Here is a 22,534-nt window from a genome sequence, read left to right as displayed (position 1 = left end):
TAATAAAAAGATTTCTTCAAAGCCCGACGGGGAGAGGCTTTGAAATTAAATAGCTGGAGATATCATCTGAACCTCCAGGATGAAATCATCCCAGTGGGCAGATAAACCTATCTGCGATGAGATCTGCCCCGAGGGCCGAGCATTTGATGCCTCGAGAGCCTTCCTGAAATGAGAGGGACCCACATGCAGAGATGCTCCCAACTCTGCAACGCTTTAATAAAATCCAGTGTGTGGGATCGCTCCGGTAACTCCGACTCCAAAACGCCAAAGAAAAACGCATTCCTTGAGATCCATATCTGAGTCGCTCCATGCCCTTCTTCGTACCGAGGTGCGGTTACGAAACCCTTCTCCTTTTGCTGCAGATGTGGAGGCACAACCTCAGGAGCCACGAAGAGCAATCAAAGCTCCAGTCCATGGTAGCGCTCCGCGGAGAACTTGGACGAGTTTTACCAAGTTGGTCTGCAGAGAGGTTTTGTTATCATCCATTTCCCGAATGGAGTGGGAGAATAAAGAGAGGTTGCCTAACCAGGCTCCAGGCTGGAAGCTGCACCCCGAGAAACGAGGATCCTTAATAAGAGCATCTTCTTCCCCCCAGAATCCCACGATCTACCTGAATGACAGCTGATCTGTACAGAGCTGCTTCCAGCAGAACTCAAAGCAAGGAGCAGACCTGGTGCTACGGGGAGACCACCAGCAGCTGCCAGGAAAGATGAGAACGACCCTCAGGACTCCAAATTCTTCCAAAAAATAAGCTCAGTCAGCCTGTGATCTCACACACACATACTCTCATGAATCACTCCATTTGCATTCCCTACTTTTTGCCACTCCTTTATCTAATCAGCCTCCCTCTAACACTTTCTAACTTGCAAGCCCTGGGTAACCTGCGCTCATTGATTTCAGACTCCAGGGTATCCTGCTCATTAACGTGAGCACTCCAGGGACTCATAATGGCCTATTACAGAGACAACGTGAACCAGCTTGAACAAAAATGCCAGGGAGCTCTGAAAAGGGAACACAGCCCCTTGTCCCAGGGCCCACAGCACTGTACGCATCTCACAGCCAGCGACTGCCACCACCTCAACAGACGCAGGGAGAAGCACCACGCTCCTTGCTGGAAGGGCTTCTGAAGGATTTGTGGTTCCCTACAGAAGAGCTGCCCTTTCTGACATTGCTTTCAGTGTTAGCCTCCCCACTGGCAGGCGTTATTTATATTTTCTTAATGGCTGCCTAAGTGCACTGCATTGACAGCCTCTAACCCAGCCGAGGAAAACTTCCTTCCAAAGAGCTCTGCTGCAAGCCCAGTAAGCACAGGGCAATGCACACGAGTTCACCAGGACACAACCTCTTCCTGGGGACCTGGGAGCTGCTGGTATCTCCTGCGTGCACTCAGAGATGTCTCTGAGCATCCTCCTCACCCCATCTGCACCGGTGTCCTGCAGGTTTTGGGCACCGGATCCTGGGCCCAGATGGAACTTACCAACACGGGGACAAACCTCGTGGAGAAGTGCAGACAAGCAGTTTCTCACCTTAACCTGAAGGTTCAAAGCACAGCCCGCAGCACCCCATGCGTGGAAAACCCCGCACTTCTCAGGGTGGGAAAGAACCTGAGGGCTGCCTTGCTGACCACAGCACAGGATTATTTCCTCTCCCTTCCTTCTTATAGGGAACCACCAACCCAGCAGGGCGGTGACCCCGGGGCACTGCCCTGGCCAGTGGGCCCTATGCCTTAACGCTGCTCAGTGCTTTGGAAAGAAACACTAACAAGTCCCACAACAGCAAGTGCGTTGCTTAACGCCCTGCTGAAACAATCAGATTCACTCAGATGATGACAGGATAAAGACCTATGCAACAACAGAAGGATTAAAACATGTTACTATTTCTGTGTGCAGGGTTGCAGCTGAAAGCCAGCAGCTCCACGGCTGGATCCAGCGCTCGGGCTGGAACATCTCGTCCTGCTCCAAGTCAAATCAAATCCTTCATGCCAACTCTACTCCAACACGCTTTGCACAACAGTGAACTACACTGGCAAGAGATAGATACAAAGCTGAAACCTGGTGCTCAGCAAATCCAGGCACAGCCTGCGGCCCCAGAACTTGTTCTGGAGATGGGGAGCATGGGGCCAGACAGCCACGTTATCCCTCCCATGGATCACAAAGTGTCCCGGCTTGTTTGAGTGTTCAACGCCTGAGGAGGGAGGAGGAGGAGGAACAATTTTACTGGCGCTGCAATCTCAGACTGTAGACTTCTTGGAAAGCTCACCTCAAGCTTGGGAAAAAAAACAAGCAAGCATAAAGCAGCAATTACTCTCTCCTTCGAGAAGGCCTGATCCTCGTGTGCCAATCCCATGGGAAGCCCAAGTGCTGCAGCCTCTTCTTTCAAAAGGCTGAAGGAGAAACATTTGCAGTGCGTGTTTGTTAAATTCCAATCTTCCTCATCTGCAGCAAACATGATGCAAGGAAGTCCTCTGGTTCCCTGCTGTTATCAGCCTTAACTGCTGCACGTTGTTTAGAGATGAGATTAAAGTTTCCTGTTTTCAGTACAATCGAAAGGGAACTTGTTCTCCTGTTTCAGGCATTTGCTTTTCAAGTTGTCTTTCATCCCTTTCGACTCCATGTTCTGCACACACACGGTGATGAGGGCACCTGGGAGGGGCAGGCCTGCCAAAAACTGGGCTCCAGCAAATGGGGAAAGCACAGAGGCTATAAATAGAGCAGCAGGTGAGTGCTGTGCTGCTATCGGCTGTCCTGCTACCTGGGACACGTAAACCAATTGCAAACCTTTTACACATTAAACAAACTCGGGAACTGTTTGATGCCAAGGTGCCAAAAACAGAGCCTCTGCAGCCCAGCCCAAAGGAAGGGATGTGGGGGAAAGGTGAGGCTGCTCCAACGGGCACCAGGTGAAGCCCATCCAAAGGCTGCGTGGGACAAAGCCACGCTGCCTGGAGAGGTGCTGCACCCTGGCTGTGATAAGGACTTTGGGGTACGCAGCGCAGGGGAACAAACTGCTGGACATGGTGATGTCTAGTGCCTGGTTTAGTGAGTGGCAACTCTACCAAGCTGATCTTTAAGGTCCCTTCCAACCCAAGCCATTCTATGAATCTGTTCTGTGACTCTGCGTCTTCTCCAAAGCAGTGGCAATTGAGCTACTAGCTGCCTATTCAACACCAAGAGATACAATGCTTCTTGCTGACAGCCTTCACACAGCATGCATGAAGTCCAAAAGAAAGCCCTGTGTGCTCTACCTCCCTCCTGGCTTTCTGCCTGGCCCTGCAGACACCCGCACTAGGCTGAGGGCACTTACAATTGTAGGTTCTCTGTGATCCGCTTCTAGAAATAACAGCAGACAACGAAGAAAGCAAGCAGGCCCATCAAGGACTATTTTCAATTTACCAAGACATCACTCAGATGGCAGGGAGGCTGTGGCACAGGCTGTCGTGGATGCCCCATCCCCTGTGCTCAAGGCCACACTGGATGGGGCCATTGGCTGCCTGACCTGGTGGATGGCAACCTGCCCACAGCAAGGGAAACGTGATGATCTTTAAGGTCCCTTCCAACCTAAGCCATTCTACGATCCTATGAAGCCTTAACTTCAAAAGGTTGTCTTGGAGTTACAAGGGGCAGCCCACAGCTCACCTAAGTGATGCTTACAAGAGAGAGGTGCACGCAAGGGAAGCACGTAAAACCACAAATGCCATAAATCCCATCTCCCAGCTCACACAGATGGTTACAAGAGGCAAGATGGGTCTCAGATTGGCCAGCTCGGCCACTGCTCCTACCCAGCACACCCTGGGCAGTGCTGACAGCGAAAGCTCCTCCACCAAGCCCTACTCGTGACCCTGCACAAGTGTCAAGGGAGTCAGACTGGCAATCATGGGCACGGTGACTCAATGCCTAACGCCCTGCCAATCAGCTGATGTTGCTTTCGCCATCATCATCACATGGACAGTGAGATCTCTTCCATCACTGACCCAACGAGAGCACAAACCAACAGCAAATGTGTAATTAAGGGCACAAATTAGGGTTGTAAGTGAAGATTACAATTAAATGTAGTTCCCCCTATTACTATAACCATTCTGACACTGTTACTGCATCAAACCACTCACGAGACACAGTCCCGGTGCTCTGAAACTGAGATTTCCACTTGAAAAAAAACAAGGGTCATCACGAAAGATCACTTTTCCCATCTAGCACTATAAACAAAAACTCTGGGTCAGATTCAAGACTAATCCTTTCTTTTACCCAACAGCACACAAATCCACGTGGCATCTTGTTGCTGGCCTTCTTAGCCCTGTTCAGCATTAAAAGACACTCCTTATGCTCATGATGTTCTCCTCCAGTGCTCAAGAAGCAAAATACACTGTCCAGAAAGAGAAGCTTCAGTATGTCTCAGGGAATACAGCTTCCCTATGCCCCTTCTGCCCCAATATTCACATACACACACTTGTGCACCCAAATGTTTCTCAACACACCATCACAAAGCTCTATCTGCCTCTAGTTTCCAAGGTCCTGACGCTGCTGATCAGTTTTCCTGAACATGTGTTACAGCAGGAAATCTCATACTTTTCCCTTATTCTGAACCAAAAGGTGTTGCAACATTAGAACTTTCCATGAGATAAGTTCTATGTTTATACAGTGCTTTACAAACATGCCTCATACACAGTATGTATGTCACTGTACTGAAGGAAATGACTAGAAAACTCATTTCAAGACATGTAATCCTCTTACCTTTTCTAACCTCTGTTTGGAACTTTATTTACTGAAGTGAGTACAGTTCCAAACCAGCTTTGATTTGTGGTCAAGGCCACAAAGAGTCACGCCCATCCCCAGGACTCTCAGCACTGGGGACTCAGTCAGCCTTCCACCACAAACCCCAGCCCCACGGACAGGGACAAGCTGAACATCTCTGTACCTCCAGGCCACAGGACTGGCACTCTGCTCCTTTCAGAGCCCGGTTACACAGACTGCTGCATATCTGATGTTTTAGCTCCACTTAGTGGCCAGCAAGGCTCACACGAAGCGTCGCCTTGCTCTTGAAAACACGGCTTGATTACAGAACTACAGACAACAAACAGCAGGTCCAGAAGGACAGAGGTGAGGCCCTGGCACTGCTGCCCGGAGAGCCGTGGGTGCCCCATTCCTGGAGGTGCTCAGGGCCAGCTGGGATGGGGCCCTGAGCAGCCTCACTTCACAGAGGGGCACCCAGCTCAATTCAGGGGTGAGAACAGGATAGGCTGTGAAGTCCCTTCCAACCTAAGCCATTGTATGATTAGCACCACCCCAGTTAGAACGCAAAGTGGGAATTCAAGGCAACGCTTACCTTGGTAGCAGCGGGGACCGGGGCTTTGGTTTATCTTTGTCCTTGTCCCGGTCCCGGTCCCTGTCCCGGTCTCTGTCCCGGTCCCGGTGCTGCCTGTCCTTCTCATCTCTCTTCACCCGCTCCCTCTCCCGTTCCCACTCTTCTTTCCTCCGCTGCCGTTCCTTGTCGCGCTCCCGTTCGCGCTCCCGTTCCCGCTCCCTTTGGCGTCGCTCTCGCTCCCGTTCCCTCTCCCTTTCTCGTTCCCTCTCCCGTTGTCTGTTTTCTCTTTCCCTTTCCCGTTCTCGCTCTCTTTCCTTTAAAAAAAGAAAGAAATCGCTGTGTCATGGCAGTAGCGTCTACCACAGGGCACGGTGAGGTGCCCAAGTCTCAGGCTGCACTCAATCCCATGTGCCCTCCCATGTTAGAACAAAGTACTGAGATAAATCCAGAGCAGGGAGAGCAGATAGGAACAGAAGCACCGCATCACACTCATCACAGTTGTAATTTTCAAAGGCAACAGGCAAAGATTACTTTTGCTTATTATACCTATTAGGGGAACGTATTGATGTTTGCAAGTATTTCCTCATAATGCGAATGTTTATACCGAGCTAATTAACTTTAGAAACAAGCACCATGAAAATAATTGATGGCACACGAGATGCAGCAACGGCGAGGACAAGGCTCCTGTCTCTGCAGTGCTTCTGTAAGAAAAAAAGGTCATACAGCAAAGGAAAGCCACTTTCTTAAGGACATGATGAAGACCACTGAAAAGCGTCCCAGCGAGCAGGAGTTTCTCTTTTAGACACTACTCTCGAGGCAGTACAGCTTGCCAAAGGATGAGCAGGGAGAGGGTTCACAGCCTGATTTCCATTGTGCTCTGCACCTTACAGCAGTGCAACACCAGCTGAGGGCAGCTGGGGTTTTGGCAGCTGACAGGGTGCTCTCCTTGCCTAACTCAGAGCAGGTCATGTGCAGCAGCAGAGGACAGCCGTGCCCGAACCTCCACCTGCACACATCTAATCCTTTCCGTCTGTCCCAGTAACTAACAAGTAAACCTATCCCTCAGCAACATCATTTCCTGGAAACTCCCTCCCCTCTCCAAAATTTCCAAGAACGGTTGCACAACCACCTCGTGCTTGAAGGAGCAGCCAGAGCACGTGAAGAGGAAGCACCCTCAGTTAGGAGAGCAGAAAGCTGCGCCCAGCAGTGCCACCGAGCTGCCAGCTCTGTCACCTAATGCGTCCTGCACAGGAACCGAAGATTTAACTATTTGTAAGATTTAGCATCTTGAACATACGAGAGAAATCCTGGCTCAGCTGCACTGGAAACACGACAAGCAGCAGAAATAGTGGAAGTGAGCTGAAAGGGAAAGCGTGGGAGAGGTATTACCTTACTTACTCTGTAGTTACGGTATGGGTCTGGGTCTGTGTATTGGACCCTGAAATTCTCATACTGCCCACCGCGCCAGAACCGTTCTATTTCATAGTCGTAATAGGGATCTGCATAGGGATCAAGCCTACAATGAAAAACAGAAGGTTAGACAGGGAAATATCACTCCGTCACCAAACAGAAACACTACACAGCCTAGGTCAGGTCTTAGTCACTGTGTACTGACAAGAAGGAATGTGTTCAGTGGGTTACAGCTATAGAAAGTGGCTTCTTTCCTACACACCCCAAACAGCAAGTCTTTTGAAAAGGAAGCTTATCAAAGAAGAGCACCAAATTTTCTCGACGACACAAAGAAGGGCATCACTAACCCAATTCAGCCTTCAAATCAACGTGGCAATAAATACAGAATCACCAATCGCTTCTTACAGCTACTTCAAATGTATGCAAGTGGAACAGAACACATTTTGCCTCCCTGACCGAGGGCTGCACTCTGTGTGCTCGCACGCACAGCTCTCTGGAGCACACCCCAAGCAGAGCAGGCTGTCACCTCCTGCTCTGCAGCCACCAGAGGTGATGGGTGCACAGCAGTGCTGCCTGGACAGGAAACAGGGTGATGCTGAACAGCTCAGCTTTGGAGGCAGGCAGCAATGCTGCGTCCCTACACCTGGAATACTCCATGCATCAAAGGTAACTGCAACTGCGGCTGATATCCTCCAGTGGAAAAACCCCCGAGCACACAAATGGACTGGGGGGTACATGACACGCTACTCAATTGCAAAATACTTTAATTACTTTTGAGGAGGAAAAGGATCCAAATCCCAGCCTCCTTAAATCTCCAATGCCTCCTCCGCTTAAAGATTTCTGTTAGCGTTTTCTGATGGTTTTAGTTGACGTTTTTAATTCGTATATCCAACAACATCCAATCCCTGCCAGCCACCTGGAGTGCAAATATCAGATCCATGGTACAGATGGGGAGGTGGGTACGGGAAACAAGAAACTTCCAGGGCCACAGAACAGTCAGTGTGGCAGAACTAGGATTATAAACAAGCGCTCCCAACTTCCAGGTCATCCACAGTGGGACTCTGGCTCATGAGTAGGTGGAATTTGCATTTGAAGAAGTGCCAAATAATCTAAGCCAGGCTATGATGGAAGTGCTCTCCTGCAAGTCTGCTGGCTACCTGTATTTCTTTCAGTACTTTTCAGCTGTTTAAGTTTTCTGCGTTTCTGTCTGGAATTGAGAAGCCAAAGGAAAGCATACCAGGGAATCCTGAGTACTGCTGCCCAACCCCGTAACAAACAGCTGATGCCAACCAGGTGGCAGAAGTGATTGGGTGACATCAGGTGTTCAAATAGGAAACATCTCAAGCTGCACCAAAAAGGACACTCCTCACTTTTTAACCCAGCCTCAAATCCAAATCTCTGCGTTCCCTTCCTAAACCACGTATGGGCTTTTTATTCATAGAATAAGCACTCCTGCTGCGCATTCAAATAATTACAGAGAATTCAGTGCTTAAATCTTTAGGTGAATAATAGGTGTCACCCCAAAAATCCATCCATTCAGTGCCAGCCACATCTGTGTGCCAGTTGTCTGTGGCCTCGGAAGTTTTCAGAAGTGCAGTGGAGAAAAGAAGGGGAATATTTTCTTACAGTTGCAACAGTACCGGAATCAAAGACCTGCTTACCCATAGTTAATGTTTTCTTTGATGTCCACCTCCCTATAGTTTTTCAAAAAAGAGAAAGGGATTCATGAACTATTTAGACATCTCCACATGTCACAAGACAATCCTGAAAGCATTTATTAACATTCCAGCTGAACCATCACTGGTTCATTTGCTGGTGTCAATCCGTGCGTGAGAGAGAAATTGCTATTTCTAGAGCATACAGCAGTAACAACTCGGTAAATTTTGCCCGTGCATGCTATATATTTTAACATCTCAGTCTGCTTCTACATAAAATCCGTTAACTTTCAGAAATTCCATTTGTTTGCTTACTTCTATATAATGATGGCTACATGCAGGAGCAAACTTTTTGCTTGACTATATGAAAGGACAGTCCTGAACCCGGCACAACAAACCCTTACATAGATGAGGCAATGGCTAACGCTAAGTGAAGATGCTAATTTTCATGTACAGTTATAAAACAAGGAGGCTGAATGGTTAACCCACAGAGCACTGCTGATAATGTGCCCCAGGTACAGCTGAATGCCTTCTCCGAGGAACAGAAGATGGAGGCTGATTTCTACAAAGGGAAAGAATTAACATGGGAACTGTTTGGTTAGTTTGCAGAACTGAGAGGAAATATCTCCAAAATCTGTACGTGTAAGAACAGGGGGTGTATGTGCAAGAGGGAAACATGGCTTCACCTATATCACTGCAGAAGACAAACCCCTCTCTTAAATGTTGTTTTCCATCCATTTTTTAGGTTCAGAACCAGTGTGCACATCTCCCTGAGTAGACTGATGCACGCTTGCCCCTGCCTCTGCCTGCTCTCAGACATAACAGGATGGTGTCTGAGGTTGCTAACATTTTATGTTTTACCTCTTTTAGCAGTCACCTACAACTCATGTTCAGGAAGCTGGCTTTTGCCCAGCCCAGGCTAGGCCCTGGCAGCTACCAGGTTTGCTTTCTGACCAGTGCCTTACTGAACAGTTTACGAGGGACCGGTCAAGATGTTTGTTAAGAGACTTCTGTGCCAATAACCTTGCAAACAAACACTCAGCTAGCTGAGACAGCATGGCTGCTGCCACGAAGCTCTTGGACGCTGAGAATATTCCAACTTCGTAACCTCAATTTTGGTGTTTAAATCTCTCATGGGTTGGAATTAAAAAAAAAAAAAAGAGAGAAGAAAAAAAGTCAGAAGAACGAGCTGGTGTGAGGTGAGCAACATACATCTGGTGCCCTGGACGGACATGGTAATATGCCAACTGAAGGCAGAAAGGTTTAAAGAAGACTGCAAAAGAGAGTGAGTGTTTAACTGGAGTGAGTGGAGGCAGCTCCTTTCTGTCATTGCCTACAGACTGCTTAACAGAAGTTGTTTCCATTCCCTGAGAGAGGCATTCTTCCTGTCCCACAACCTGAAGGCTGCCACGCTAGACTGCACTTCCCACCCATCTACTCTGTGTAGCAAGAACAAAACTGCATCTTACGCTGGATCTCGGACATCTCTGGTGATGCGGTAATTCCAGTCACGGAAAAACTCATTTTCTTTGTCAAATTCACGCTCGTCTTCTCCAATAGTCACAGTGAACCTCTTTTCCTCAAAGTCAGGCTCCTGTTCTTTTCTCATCGTTGCCTTTTTTAATACCTACAAGAAAAACAGTACTTTAAGCAAGCGCTGTGAAGAGAACTTCAGAAAAGAACACAGAGAAATCCTTCACTTTGGAGCAACCTGCCCTTCAAGTAAAGCATCCTCCTCCTGCCCAAATCTCATCAATGTGCACACAAAGGAATTTTCTTGCTGCAGAAAGTATAATTCAGTACCGCACCAGCTCAGAACAGCTGCTGCATTACACTTCAAACACGCAAGCCCCATGTTCTGAAACAATCAGACACGTGGATCCTACAGGTGCTAGAAAAACAGAAAGGGAAATGACCAGCTTGAAAAGCATTGCTTGGTGGAGGGCATGGGCCACAAGCTCCCCCATGGCTCACGCTAATATCAAAAACAAACCTGGATGCCAGCTCCTCTTGCCTGTATGACAACTGTGATAGCAGGAGGCAGCAGTTAATAAATTCAAAGGCAAAAGGAAGGCTTCTTAGAAAGAGCCTACATGACATGCTGCAAAAACAAGCTCTGCCAGCATTTTGCTACCAGTGAAACTCGTCAGTGTATTCTGGAGAAAGCCAACATACTTGAGGATGCCGCTCACCTCCTTTGCATGCCGGAGTCCTCTCTCCCAGGCACTTTCTGTTGGAGGATCCGGAGGAGGGGGAGGTAAGATTTCATCAACCACCGGCCCTCCCTGTCAGGAGGGTAAGAAGAAGGAGACAGACATTCAACATTAGATCTAAGCGAACATTCACTTTGTAAATAGCTACTCAGGAGTACCTTCAAAATCTCTGGAGATGCATCAGCTGGGCATACGCTGGGACACATGTGGGAAATTATTCTCCTCTACTACCAACTTCAAGACCACCTTTCCAGAATCATATACGCAGTAAACGTATAGAATTTTGCTAAAACACTAGCTCAGAACCTTCGCTCCTCCTGGAGCAGGAGACAGAAGCTGAATGCAGAAGCCAGGAATTCACACAAAAGGAGTGCATACCCACGGGTTGGCTGGCATCAGGGGGTGAGGGCCGATGGGTGGTGCGCCATTCGGGGAGAAGGGCTCAGGCTTGGAGATCAAGGAGTAGTTTCCTTTGTCATTCACCCCGGGGTGTATAAATCGACAGTTCATGCCCCAAGTGCAATGACCTGTGGAAATAGACAGTTCTCTGTTAGACCCCTGTATGCCTGAATAGTACAGCAATGCTTCTTCAGCCCGACCATCATTTGAAACCATCAGTGCTGCTCCAGACACCTGACCACCCTTCCCTCCCAGTTTGCTGAGCCTTGCCTACCTGTATATTCTTGTCAACCCCCCACTGTCCCAGGGAGGATAAAATCAGCAGCTCCAGTCGCAAGAACCTTATTATGCCAGGGAGAAGGGAGTGATGGATGCGGACACACCGTTAAACAAACACAGTAATAAGCCCGTGAGCTCTGCAAGCCATATTAAAGACAAACGCTTCAACTCGGAGCTTCACCTTTTACAGAAAACAACCACTATAACCTGACAGCAAAGAAAACATCACAGTGCGTTTGGAATTAGCAGCTCTCAGGTGAGGCACAACCATACATCAAAGATGTTTCTCTGCAGCTGACTCCACACGCCTGCCAGCACAAAGCAGGAAAGGAGATGCTGCTAAGGAGGGCTGCAGCCAGCAACCTGCAGCAGCTTGCTCATTAGCTTCAGCCACCACCCCAAGGAGAAGGCAGCACTCAGGGCTCTCCAGCAGGATACAAAGCCAATTCCTGATTTTAATTCAGCTTGTCTTAGAAACAATCCCCGTCTTTTTCCTGCTGGCAATTCACTCAGCATCAGGCAACAGACATTTTGCAGATTTCGCAGAGGAGAAACGCATCACAAAGGCGTCACTAATCCTCTGCTCTCTCGGGCATTAATGCATTGACTTTACAGGCAGCACTGCTGCTAGCAGCACGTGGCCCAAGGAAGAAACCTCCCAGGCCTCAGCAAGGTGTCAGAAATCCATGCTGCACCTGGGTAAAGGAAAGCACTTGGTCCCTGGAAATGCTCTTCAGATTAACCACAGTCAGAGGTAACACCAGATGCTTTCGTGCTGTCAGAAATAACGAGAGCACAAATAAATCCCTTTGCAGAGACACGCTGTGGCTCTTCCTCAGCACATGGCTGAATTCCTGCTGGGGGGAGGGTCTGTGAGACACCCCGCCAGCTCCTACTGCTGGTGCTGCCACGTACAGAGGTGTCAAGGAGAAGGATCCCCCTGAGGGACACGTGGCAAAGCGGCCACACGTCGAAATCCTTCACTGAAAGACGTCAAACTCGTCACGCATGCAAGAGGAAAGACGCAGCTGGATGAGTGCTCGTCAGACACAGCAAGGCTAAAAACCTGGATGTCCTCAAGGTCTCAGGTGAGCAGAGCCTGAAGGCAACACAGCCTGAGGGGGGCAAGCCAAAGCGTGAGTGTCATTACCTGAACCAGTGCCAAGTCAAAGAACACCTGGGGCAGGAGATCCTGCAGCCTGAACTTTGACTCAGGCAAACATTTCCATCCAGCGGAGGCGTGTGTTGGGCAAAGGATTGAGGAACAAACAGAGGGACTTCCCTGTGCCATCAGCATCCCTACCATGCTCGGCACAGGCAGAAGATCAGGAAGCCAGGCACATGCAAGGTGATGGGCACGTCTCTGGAAACCCCCAGGCAGGTCCCTATGCTGTGCGTGCTGCTGACACAAGGAGGGAGGACTCCACCCTGCTCCCCACCCTTCTTTTAATTTCAGATTTCAATCAACTGTTCAATGATGATTGTAAGCAAAGCACAGTAAATGAGCAGACATCAAGGGGAGCGAAGGAAGAACGATGAACCATAGTTTATAACGTATAATTTACAAAGAGCTATAAAGGATTTAAATAAGGAAATTTTTATAAAATCTGCTCCCCACACTAAAAAGCTGCACAGGCTTTGGGGAACGTAGCATTAGGAAGAATCAAAAAGAAGTACAGTTGGTTAGATTTAAAAGTTTCAAGTCTTAGGTTTTCATGTGCAGTGAGAAACACGTTGTATGACTGCCTGCCCCCATTTCTTCTGAGACTGATGAATGCAGCTGTATTTCAGAAACGTGGTATCTCATTCAGCATAGCATAATCTTTCAGCTGGAGAAAAAAAAAGCTGCTCCTTCCATGACAAACTTTCTCCCAAATGACAGTTTCCTCAAGCCATGGCAGACACTGGCCACCAGCACGTAACATACAATGGTTTGGGTTGGAAGGGACCTTAAAGATCATCCAGTTCCAACCCCCTGCCGTGGGCTGGGTGCCCCCCACCAGACGAGGCTGCCAGTTCAGCCTGGCCTTGAGCAGCTCCAGGGATGGGGCACCCACAGCTCTCTGGGCAGCAGTGCCAGGGCCTGCTCCAGCTGGACCCAGGTCCAACACCTCCCCTGAGCCCACCACCCCAGTGGTGTTTCTGGACTGCTCTTGAGAGCAGCTACACTTGGGTTGCCAGCACCTGGCACTGCAGCAATCTGGTCAACAGGTGCATTTCAGTGCCTGTCTGCAAGGCCTCAGCAGGAGTCAGCACGAGTGGCATTAATATTTCTCAGAGGGAAACTACTTCTAGCCCTATTTTCATTAAAAAAAAAAAGAAATGAGTGCTGTTTAATAACTGGGGAAGAGAGCCGGCCATCAAATTGCAAGAAACAATTACATTTTGGCAAGGCATCAGCTTGATAAGAAATAATGAGATCTGCCGTTTTTGTTTTCCAGTGAATAACATCACAGCCCCTCTTTAAGCAATAGTTGATTGTTCAACCAGCCCCAGCAGTTTTATTCCATCCTGTTTTTAAAACGCTGGTGAGTTTTCCTTTATTTGCTTCTCCTGGGCTCAACATACCCAGGTCACAGCATTTTTTTGCATATTAGCTCTATGTAAATTCAGCATCTGGCTACCAGAAAGGTGATACAGGGGATGCCTGGGGCAGAGATTTTACGCAGAGAGCAGCTTAACTGCTGCAAAATGGAGTGAGAAAAACTCCAGCACCTTTGGTTTGCGTCCACCATTACAGCATGCCATTACCTTTCATGAAGAACCTGCAGGTGGGACGTGGCCTCACTTTTCTGTCGTTGGGATCTTTAACTTCTCCTTCTTCCAAGTCATCGTCCTGGAACAGACAGACAGGCTGACATTTCATGCAGTGATTTGACATTTCACAATATGGTCAAATATCAGTCAGTGAAAGCGCACCCTGAGGCAAAGCACAGGGGAAATGCAAAAAAAAGGTTGTGATAAACACCCCTGAGTATGCTTGTAACGTACTGCTAGCAACAAGAACATGGATCAACTTCAGTGCTTTTCAAAGCTGACTGCAAAACCCAGCAGGCATCACGAACATCATGGCACCACACGCAGACCGCACTGTATCAGTTTACTCACTGTACGCCCAGAGGCTGAGAAACCAATGGTACAGTGGATTAAAATCTTAACATACCTTGGCTGAATGAGGCTGGCTGTGCACCTCCAGCTGACAGCAAGTGGAATGCAATTAGAGGTAGCCTCATGCAAAGGAGCTCAATTGCATTACCTTTCCTTGCTGCAGGCTATGAGTGCACGCCGATAGCTACGGCAGCGCAGCTGGGTGATGCCACTGTCCCCCCAGAGCCTCCGTGCTGCCTGTCCCTGCTCGGCACTCCTGTCACACCTGCTCAGCTCAAGCAAATTCCTTCCCTTCATTGATTTGAAGTACACAGCAGAATGCCTGAGTACAGTGCTTAACGCAGTGACCCAGTACGGTCACCCTCTACTCCTCAGCTCCACGCAGCAGTTACAGAGGAAGAAACTCAGGAAGATGGAGGTTTCTTCAAAGACTCGGAACCACAGGGGATGAGCACAGAGTAACTGCCATGGAACTCCTCAAGGAGAAAGCAGCTGGGGCTCTGAAGTACTTGCCTCTCCTTTGTTCTACACGAGCACAGAGCTGTCAGGCACCTGACATGCTCTCATGGAAAGCAGTTACCTCTCCTAAAAGGCACACGCCTTATCTCACCGTTTCCATTCACCACTCATTTTTCAGCACACAAAACATCTGAGCAGGGAGCAGCTGGCGGAGGCCTTCCCACTGCAAGGCAATACCAGCAGCCCCGCGGCAGCAGTGGGAATAGATTAAGAAAGTTACCTACTTCCATCACTTCAGAAGCTGGAAATGAGGAAAAAGCGTTGTCTGCCTCTAGATAAACAGGGGGTCTGCAGAGAGATGGGTTAACAGCCCCCTCTGCATCCCCTTGAGGGCAACGCAAGGAGCGCTCTCCTGAGTGAGAACAGATTTTGAAGGCTACACTTTGATTCAAACTAAAATTCATATGAATACCCCCTCCTCCAAAGGCAGGAGCCTGAAAGCAGAGTAAAACCTGGAGTTTTAAGAGGTTCCCCAAAAGCAGGGGATGGCATTCAAGGATGCGTGAATGGCACAACCAGCTCAACTGGGCCGCTTTGAAAGGAGCCGTGTGAAGTCTTTGCAGACTGCTGTACTTGAACAAAAGGGAAAGTATTTATTTCTGTGAGGTCTCCTTGGAATCAGGCAGCTGGGAACCCCGTTATGAGTTAATGTATGAGAAACAGAGTACAAATTCATCCTGCGCTTTGTAAGGAGAGTGGTCCTAAGAATGCTGTAGATTCTAAAGGAAAGCATTCATATTTTAATCAAGAAGCAGGCACGGAGTCAGGGCTCTGGGAATTTTTTTATCCTGCCTGGACTCTCTCACAACATGCTGAAATTCCTTCTAACTCAATCAGAAATTCACAGCCCCACAGGGCCTGCCTGCTTAAGTGCTTCCCAGGAAGCCCAGCACGGCCTGCTCCTCCTGCTGCTCCCAGGGCATGCTTGGGGCCCTGGGCTTCTCATACCCCTGACACCAAGTCCAGGAGCTGCACTACAGCCTCTCAAACTAAACTGATAAGACAGCTCATCAATGCCTAATCCATCGCTAAGTAATTTGCTGTCAGCATCATCTAGAAGTCCTCTGAGAGTCAAAGCAGAATAGTTTCTTAAGGCATTCGAGCTGCTCCACACTAGACAGCTAATAGCTAAGTTGCAACTACTCCAGCAATATGTGGCACAGAAGATGTTTCTACGGTACGTGGCAATGGATGCCCTAGCAACTGAGGTCAGGACTTGGCCCACAACACAGTCTTACCTCTGATGGAAACGTGTTCCTTGCATGCTGGGGACACAACTAGCACAGACACCCATGCCAGTGAAGACAGAAAGGCACGACACACTATGAGGCAACAGTTCAAACACAAGGACAGGTCTCTCCCAGCAGGACCAGCTCCTACTTACATCAATTTCGCCATCATCGATCTCTCCATCATCTTCTTCTTTCTTCTTCTCCTTGACGGGATCCTGGCCATCCTTTTCATCGTCGCTTTTACTGCTGGATTTTTTCTCCTCTTCAGGAGCATCATCTCCTTTCTCCTCTTCCTCATCATCCTCACCAGCAGCTTTCTCAACATCCTCCTCTGCAGGAGCAGCACTTGATTCCTCAGGAACTTCCTCATCATAGTCCAACTCATGCTCATCCAGCTCGCGGGTGACAGAGGATGCTTCATCACCAAGGTCGTTGGCGCGGTTTTCCTCCTCTCCTTTGCGAGGAGGGGGGCTCTTCAGCTCCCCACTCTGCTCGTTGTTGTCAGAGTCCTGAGACTTGGCTTCGCTCAAGTGGTCCTCCTCATCCGAGTGGTTCTCCTCGCCACGGCTCAATGCCCGGGCTGCATCCTCCTCCTCGCCCAGGATGCTGCCTTGCCCACCCTCTCCATCAAGTCCCCGCTCCGATCCGCTCCCCTTCAGGACCTCGTCGTCAGAAAGCTGCTGGTCCTCATCAGGAGAGCAGGGGTTTCGCTCAGGGCTGTTGGAAACATCCATCAGTACCCGATGGCCTGCGGAGGGAAAAATGCTACACTTGTTATGGGGAACGAGCTGGGAAAAACAAGGGTTCACCTTGTCTTTTGCTTCCTAAAGGGCAAAAGAAAACAAACCTTGCCTGAAGTCATGAATGCGGTTTATCAAAGTATCTTCAAGGAGAAAACAATTTAAACTGCATACAAAACTTACTCCAAAATGAGTCCAGATAACCTAAGAGTACGTTACCCTTGATTTAGATGGATAGAGCTTGAGGTTGGGATTTCACCTAGAAGCTCTAACAGCGAGCTGCACACACACTCCCACCAAATAATCATGAGGAATCCCAAGCCAGGTTTCCCACCCCCGTGGTATTTTCCTCACGAGCAAGCTCCAGAGCGCAGGGTCAGGTTTTCAGACACATCTGGTTAAGTATAAGCACGTGGCACTGCAGGCAGCACGGACTCCTGAAGAGGCAGGAACACCATTCACAATGATTCTGGGAAAAAACGGCCCATTTATCGACGGTGCTTTTTACACTGCAACCAGGACAGGACGCATTCAAGAAAACTCAAGGAAAGGAATTGCAGGCAGGGAACTTGGCGCCGAGATACGGCAGGAGGGCAGATGGAGGAGCACGGAGCATCACTTCTGTGTGCTAAGAGCCCATGCTGGAAAGTCAGGAACAGCTTTATTACCCACACTACTCTTCTGCTTCCCTATAAACTTCCCGGGACGAGGATTGTTGTATTTGTGCCCTGGACACCGCCAGATGTGCTGTCATCACTGAGACGGCATCGCCTGCCTTCGCCACAGCACAGCCCTCGTTAGCTGGTATTGGCAGCAGACTCTGGAGATAAAAGTCACCCTCAAGAAAACACTGCTCGTTATACCATGGGAGCTTGCAGAGGAGCTACAAATGTTCCTCAAAAAATAAAAGCAGCAGTACAAGCGTATCAGAACAATAGCACCGAGTAACTTTGCTTGACTCCAAGTCCACAGAGCACCGAGCCAGCTAAATACACACGAGGATGATCTGAACATCTGAGGGAGCCCTGGGGAGCAGCAGGGTCATGCTGAGCTGCCTGCAAGCTCCTTGCACTTCTGAGCAAGTTGGCTCTTGCTCACAACCAAAGCTGCGATTTTACTGAAAAGTGATAAACCAAATTAAAAGACAGCAATTGCCTCTCGCTGATAGCAGCTCCGGGCAGTTAAGCAGGATGTAATCTGAAACAAATTATATTCTTACTGAGCATATAAAGGTGGATGCTGAGTTCATAAATGCTTGCACAAATTGTTACTGGCTTCGAGAGGAATTTTATGACAGCAATTTTAATTGCCTAAGTGCCTGAGAAGTTACACTTTGCATGCATGTAGAGCAGCTTAGCGTATTACACCCGAAAGGTCAGCCTGAAGAGGCCAGCAGAAATACAGAAGCTGTCAAGTACGGATGTATTCAGGAAATTTGTTTTCTAATTTCTTAAAAATAAGCAGCACCAAAGCAAAGGCTTTTAAGTGACTCACTGCCTTTCTGCACTCGACACCGAGCCCTCCAGAGGGCTGGGAGAAAATGAATACGTTCTCACCTCCAGCTGAACTGATGAGCGTGAAACATTCACCTCCACTGACAGCTTGTTAAAGCTACCGTAAAAATCCAGAGCATGGGTTAGTTACAATAATTTCCTATTCATTTCCAACAGCAGAAATGATAAGAACACACAAGAAACGACAGCTGATTTTTGTAAAGAGTTCACAAAATCCGAGCCATCTGCTTTTGGAGCTCGTGTCCCCAAATTCGTGCAAGTTTCCTTTCAGCAATGGGCCTCACACCCTCCTGGTGCCTCTATCTGCTCAGGCAGCAAAGCAATGCACAGAAGGCACTTACAGTCTCTGCGCTGTTTCCTATGCTGTGGGACTTCAGCAAGTGCACAGCTCAGCTGCTCCCCCACGGGCCATTGCCTCCTGTTCAAAGATGCTCCAAGACCGAGGAATCAGGTTTTTTGAAAACAAATCCTCCAGCCATCCCTCAGCCCTGGGCATCCCCCTGGGTCTGAGCCAAGAGGACAGCAAGTGAATGTGGTTTGTATCACAGTCACAAGCCTACCTGCAAGAGCAGCGTGCCAGAAGAATGATCTGAGATGGGAGAACGCTTCATCGCTGTCCTAACCAGTGTTACTTGTAGCCACTCTTTCGGGGAGCAAAATAACTGAGTGCTATGAAAGGTGAGAGCACCAGAGGAAGAATTTTCTGAAATGGTGGAGTACTTGCCATGGTCACTCAGGCTTCCATTCAAGCTGGAATGGATTTATTCTTTTCAGGGTAGCAAGTTTCACTGTAATCTAAAGCACAAGTCCCAAGCCCTGCCTCAGAATAACCTGCACAACAGTTCATCCCAAAGCTCTGGAATCCTGCAGGTTGCTCTTCTAAAATTGTAGTTTAGTTTTCTTTCCACTCTCCTTTAATTACACATACAGATGAATAATAGGAAAATCTGAGGACAAAACATGGCTACACGGAAGCATTTTAAATTGAGCAGTGCTGACATAAGTTATAGAGCAGAAATCCACAGCTTTCATACTCATGGTAAATCCTGAATTTCTGTGTTAGAACCGAGCCTGTTTCTCACCATCTTCAAAACTGGTTATAAAAGCAAAAAATTAACTTCTGAACTACAAGTAATTGTTTGACTTGTAGCTTTGAGTGAGGGGCAACAAACCAGCTATACAATGACACTTCTCACCCAGCAGTGGCTTATCTTCAGAGCTATCTTTAAAACTGCAGGTAGCTCAGGCAAAGCCAACTTTGGTCACAGCAGCCCTACCCCTTTTACGACAAAATTGACTTCATTTGTTCAAACTGTGTCGAATTTTCATTTGTCTCACATCTGAAACAGATGAGTTCAGAACAGTCTGCTTTGCCAGGCTTGACAGTTGTACAGCCCTTCCACTGAGAAGCTTTGGAGTGAATGCAACTGTGGCACGCACCTTTGGCCAAAATTGTGTCTTGTACTGTCTACAGAAGCACTTGTGCATCCCTTAAAAGCAGTTCAAGTGTTGTCAGTAGAGACACTGCAGATTTGGCAGCTAAGCTTTCCAGCTGTCCCATCTGCAGCAAGCACATGCCATCCTCCCAGCTCCCAGATAGCACTTGCTGTCCCCACAGATCGAGCAAGACTTTCCCTCCTGTTGTTCCTTCTGAATCCTCGTGACCCATCCAGTCCCTTTTGCCACGCAGCAGCCTGTCGATGCTGCTATGGAGAGCATTACAGATGGTCCACCAAAACCACAAGCAAACAAAGCAAAGAAAACTCCTTTCTGCAAAGTTTGGCCTTCCCTTCACTAAATATCTAGAGATGAGGGAAGGCATTCTGAAGACACGCATCCAGAACCACGTGGGAACAGGATGAAAAAGGCAAGAGGAGCCTCAGGGACATCTGGCTGCAATGATCTGCAGCTTTCCTACCGACAGAACTGCCTTTTCTCCCTGCAGCCCCTTGCCTCGCACACAGGAAGAGGCAGCCAGCATCCTCTTTCAGAGCACAGCCCCTGCTTGTCTCCAAGATGGCCTGCTGTCACAGCCAGGTCTGGTGGAAAAGAGAGGTTTTTAGTTACACAATACATACGCAGCAGGAAGCAGCGCTGAAATCTCACAGACTGAGCTCTGAATTTTTTTTCAACTTAAGGAATGAAATTTGTCAGCATTTCATGGCCCACATACGGTGGAACAGAGGTGCTCCTTCTACACCAGCACAGCTGGTTCTAAACTGGCACAGCTGCCCCCACCCAGAAGGATTTGGATGCCATAGCAAAGGGTGCCCACCTCGTTCTCTGTTCCCACTTGAGCCTCGTGGCCTTGCTGGAAAACATTTCCAATTACAGATTTTAGTCTGGGATCACACAGATACCTCATCTGCTGCTCCCCTTCAGAGCAGTGTCTCGCTGCTGTGTGTTCTGGATGCACGTCTCTCAACAGTGCCTGTCGCTGGCAGGAGGCTGAAATTCTGTTTCTTACTGCTCTTTTTTCAACTAGAGCTCATTAAAAGTTTAAGCCGTATCGTTAACTAAGCTGACGAAGCCAAGCTTCGTGTGCAGCTGACTCACTGCTGAAGGTAGCAGTTTGGTGGGAGACAAAACAGTAGTACTGAAAGGACCAATCTGAAACAGGCACCAAGGAAAGATCATCTTGGCAAGCGCTATTTCCATTCATTAAATTTCCCCCTCAGCCTTTATACGGTGCCACAAATGAACAAGAAATACACCTTGAACATAGCACAGGAACCAACAGCTCAGGTGATTCCAGCACCTTTGGGAGCTGGAAGGCACCGAGTACCCTACAGAAAAACGTGCTCTGACAGATCCATCAGCCTCACTCTTCAATAGTACAAATTGCCAGTCAGATGGCAAGAACCAAGCTCATCCCCAACGTCCATAATCTCCAGATAGACACCTCACAGCTCCTGGGTGCTCACGAGGCAGACACCAGGGGACCAGCACCCTCTCAGCACTGCTGGAGAAAGGGAACGGAGGCCTCTCTGCTTCAGGCAGAACTCTTAGGGATAACAGAAAGTTAGCTGGTTTTTTTTTTCTCCCTTTCTCATAGCCAAACAGCCTGCTGCAAAATCAAAATATTTCCATCTATCCGTGAAAATCAGTGCTTAATGCAGAACAGAAACGTTCGGGAGCGTGTTCCAAGTCAAGCCACAAGGACGGGTGGAGAGTGATGTGCAAGCTGAGGAGAATGAATGGGAAATAGAGCCGACAAGATAGGTTAGAAAATAAACACAGCACAAAAAGGTTTGGGGGACAAAGATGCGCAAAACAGAAGCAAAACAGAAATGAAGGGCAGGAACTGTAATGAGCAAAAATATGGAAGAACAGCAAAAACAGGAAGAGAAGGAAATAAAAAGCCTTGTGATCTGGGAAAGAAGTATCATATTAAATCAGGAAGAAACAGAACAAAAGCAAAGCACACAGTCCTTTGCTTTGAATGAAATTACGATCCTTACTTGGTTAATTAACCATAACACAAACTTATCTGACATCCTCTAAGAAGAGCTGACTTTGATGACGCGCAGCACCCAGCAGCTGTCAGGAAAGCTATTAATGCAGAGAACTAAGCCACCTTTTGGTGTTAACATCAGAGAACTACTTGGTGACAGACATTTCCAGTGAGCTGACTTTTAAAGAAGAGTGCAGAAGGCTCTGACACAGAACATTAACACAACTCACTACCGTTCCTCACTGCTCTGTACCAGACAAACTCTGGGCCAGAAACCTTAAGAGAAACAGAGCTGTACGCAGCTGGACTTTGTGTTCCCAGTGAAACTGATTTTCCTACACCTGGAGCACACCCGGCTCTTCCTGCAGCTCTGTGCTAGCAGATGCTAATTTTGAATGATGGGAGCCACGCCGCCACGCCAGAAAACAAGTACAATTACTTCTGTATCCTGCAGAATCCGGGAATAACCACAAAGCCCAACTTTACCGGCCTTACCTCAGCTTCCTCCTGCCAGGCTGAGGACCTGCAGTGCCCCGGGCTGCTGGAGCTCTCCCTGTTCCCACCTGTGTGGGAAGAAAACCGGTCAGAACCCCCCAGGTCCAGGCTGCACACCCCCCCCCCCCCCCCGGGGTTGCCCCTTCAACCACTTTGCGCTCCCACCCACCTGGGGCTGCCACCCCTCCTCCAAACGGGGCCCCATCCCCAAACCGCCC

General features: G+C 48.6%; 1 protein-coding gene across 4 annotated transcripts in view; it reads right to left on the bottom strand.

Moving 5' to 3' along the window:
* ZC3H18 (zinc finger CCCH-type containing 18) overlaps window positions 1-22,439 on the bottom strand; it is a 39,525-nt gene extending 17,086 nt beyond the window's left edge. The window contains exons 1-9 of one of the 4 annotated variants that reach the window (XM_021408546.1): window positions 22,317-22,439; window positions 16,266-16,861; window positions 14,006-14,090; window positions 10,955-11,103; window positions 10,556-10,648; window positions 9,833-9,990; window positions 8,370-8,402; window positions 6,688-6,814; window positions 5,320-5,612 (exon numbers count right to left, since the gene is read on the bottom strand). In XM_021408546.1, coding sequence (XP_021264221.1) covers window positions 5,320-5,612; window positions 6,688-6,814; window positions 8,370-8,402; window positions 9,833-9,990; window positions 10,556-10,648; window positions 10,955-11,103; window positions 14,006-14,090; window positions 16,266-16,847 — 1,520 coding nt within the window. In that variant the 5' untranslated portion in view covers window positions 16,848-16,861; window positions 22,317-22,439. The remainder of the gene's footprint in view (window positions 1-5,319; window positions 5,613-6,687; window positions 6,815-8,369; window positions 8,403-9,832; window positions 9,991-10,555; window positions 10,649-10,954; window positions 11,104-14,005; window positions 14,091-16,265; window positions 16,862-22,316) is intronic. The other 3 variants (XM_021408547.1, XM_021408548.1, XM_021408549.1) reach the window with 3 other exon arrangements.

The sequence above is a fragment of the Numida meleagris genome, chromosome 10 (genome assembly GCF_002078875.1).
Source record: "Numida meleagris isolate 19003 breed g44 Domestic line chromosome 10, NumMel1.0, whole genome shotgun sequence".
Taxonomy (NCBI): Eukaryota; Metazoa; Chordata; class Aves; order Galliformes; family Numididae; genus Numida; species Numida meleagris.
This window is presented reverse-complemented; position numbering and strand designations above follow the sequence as displayed.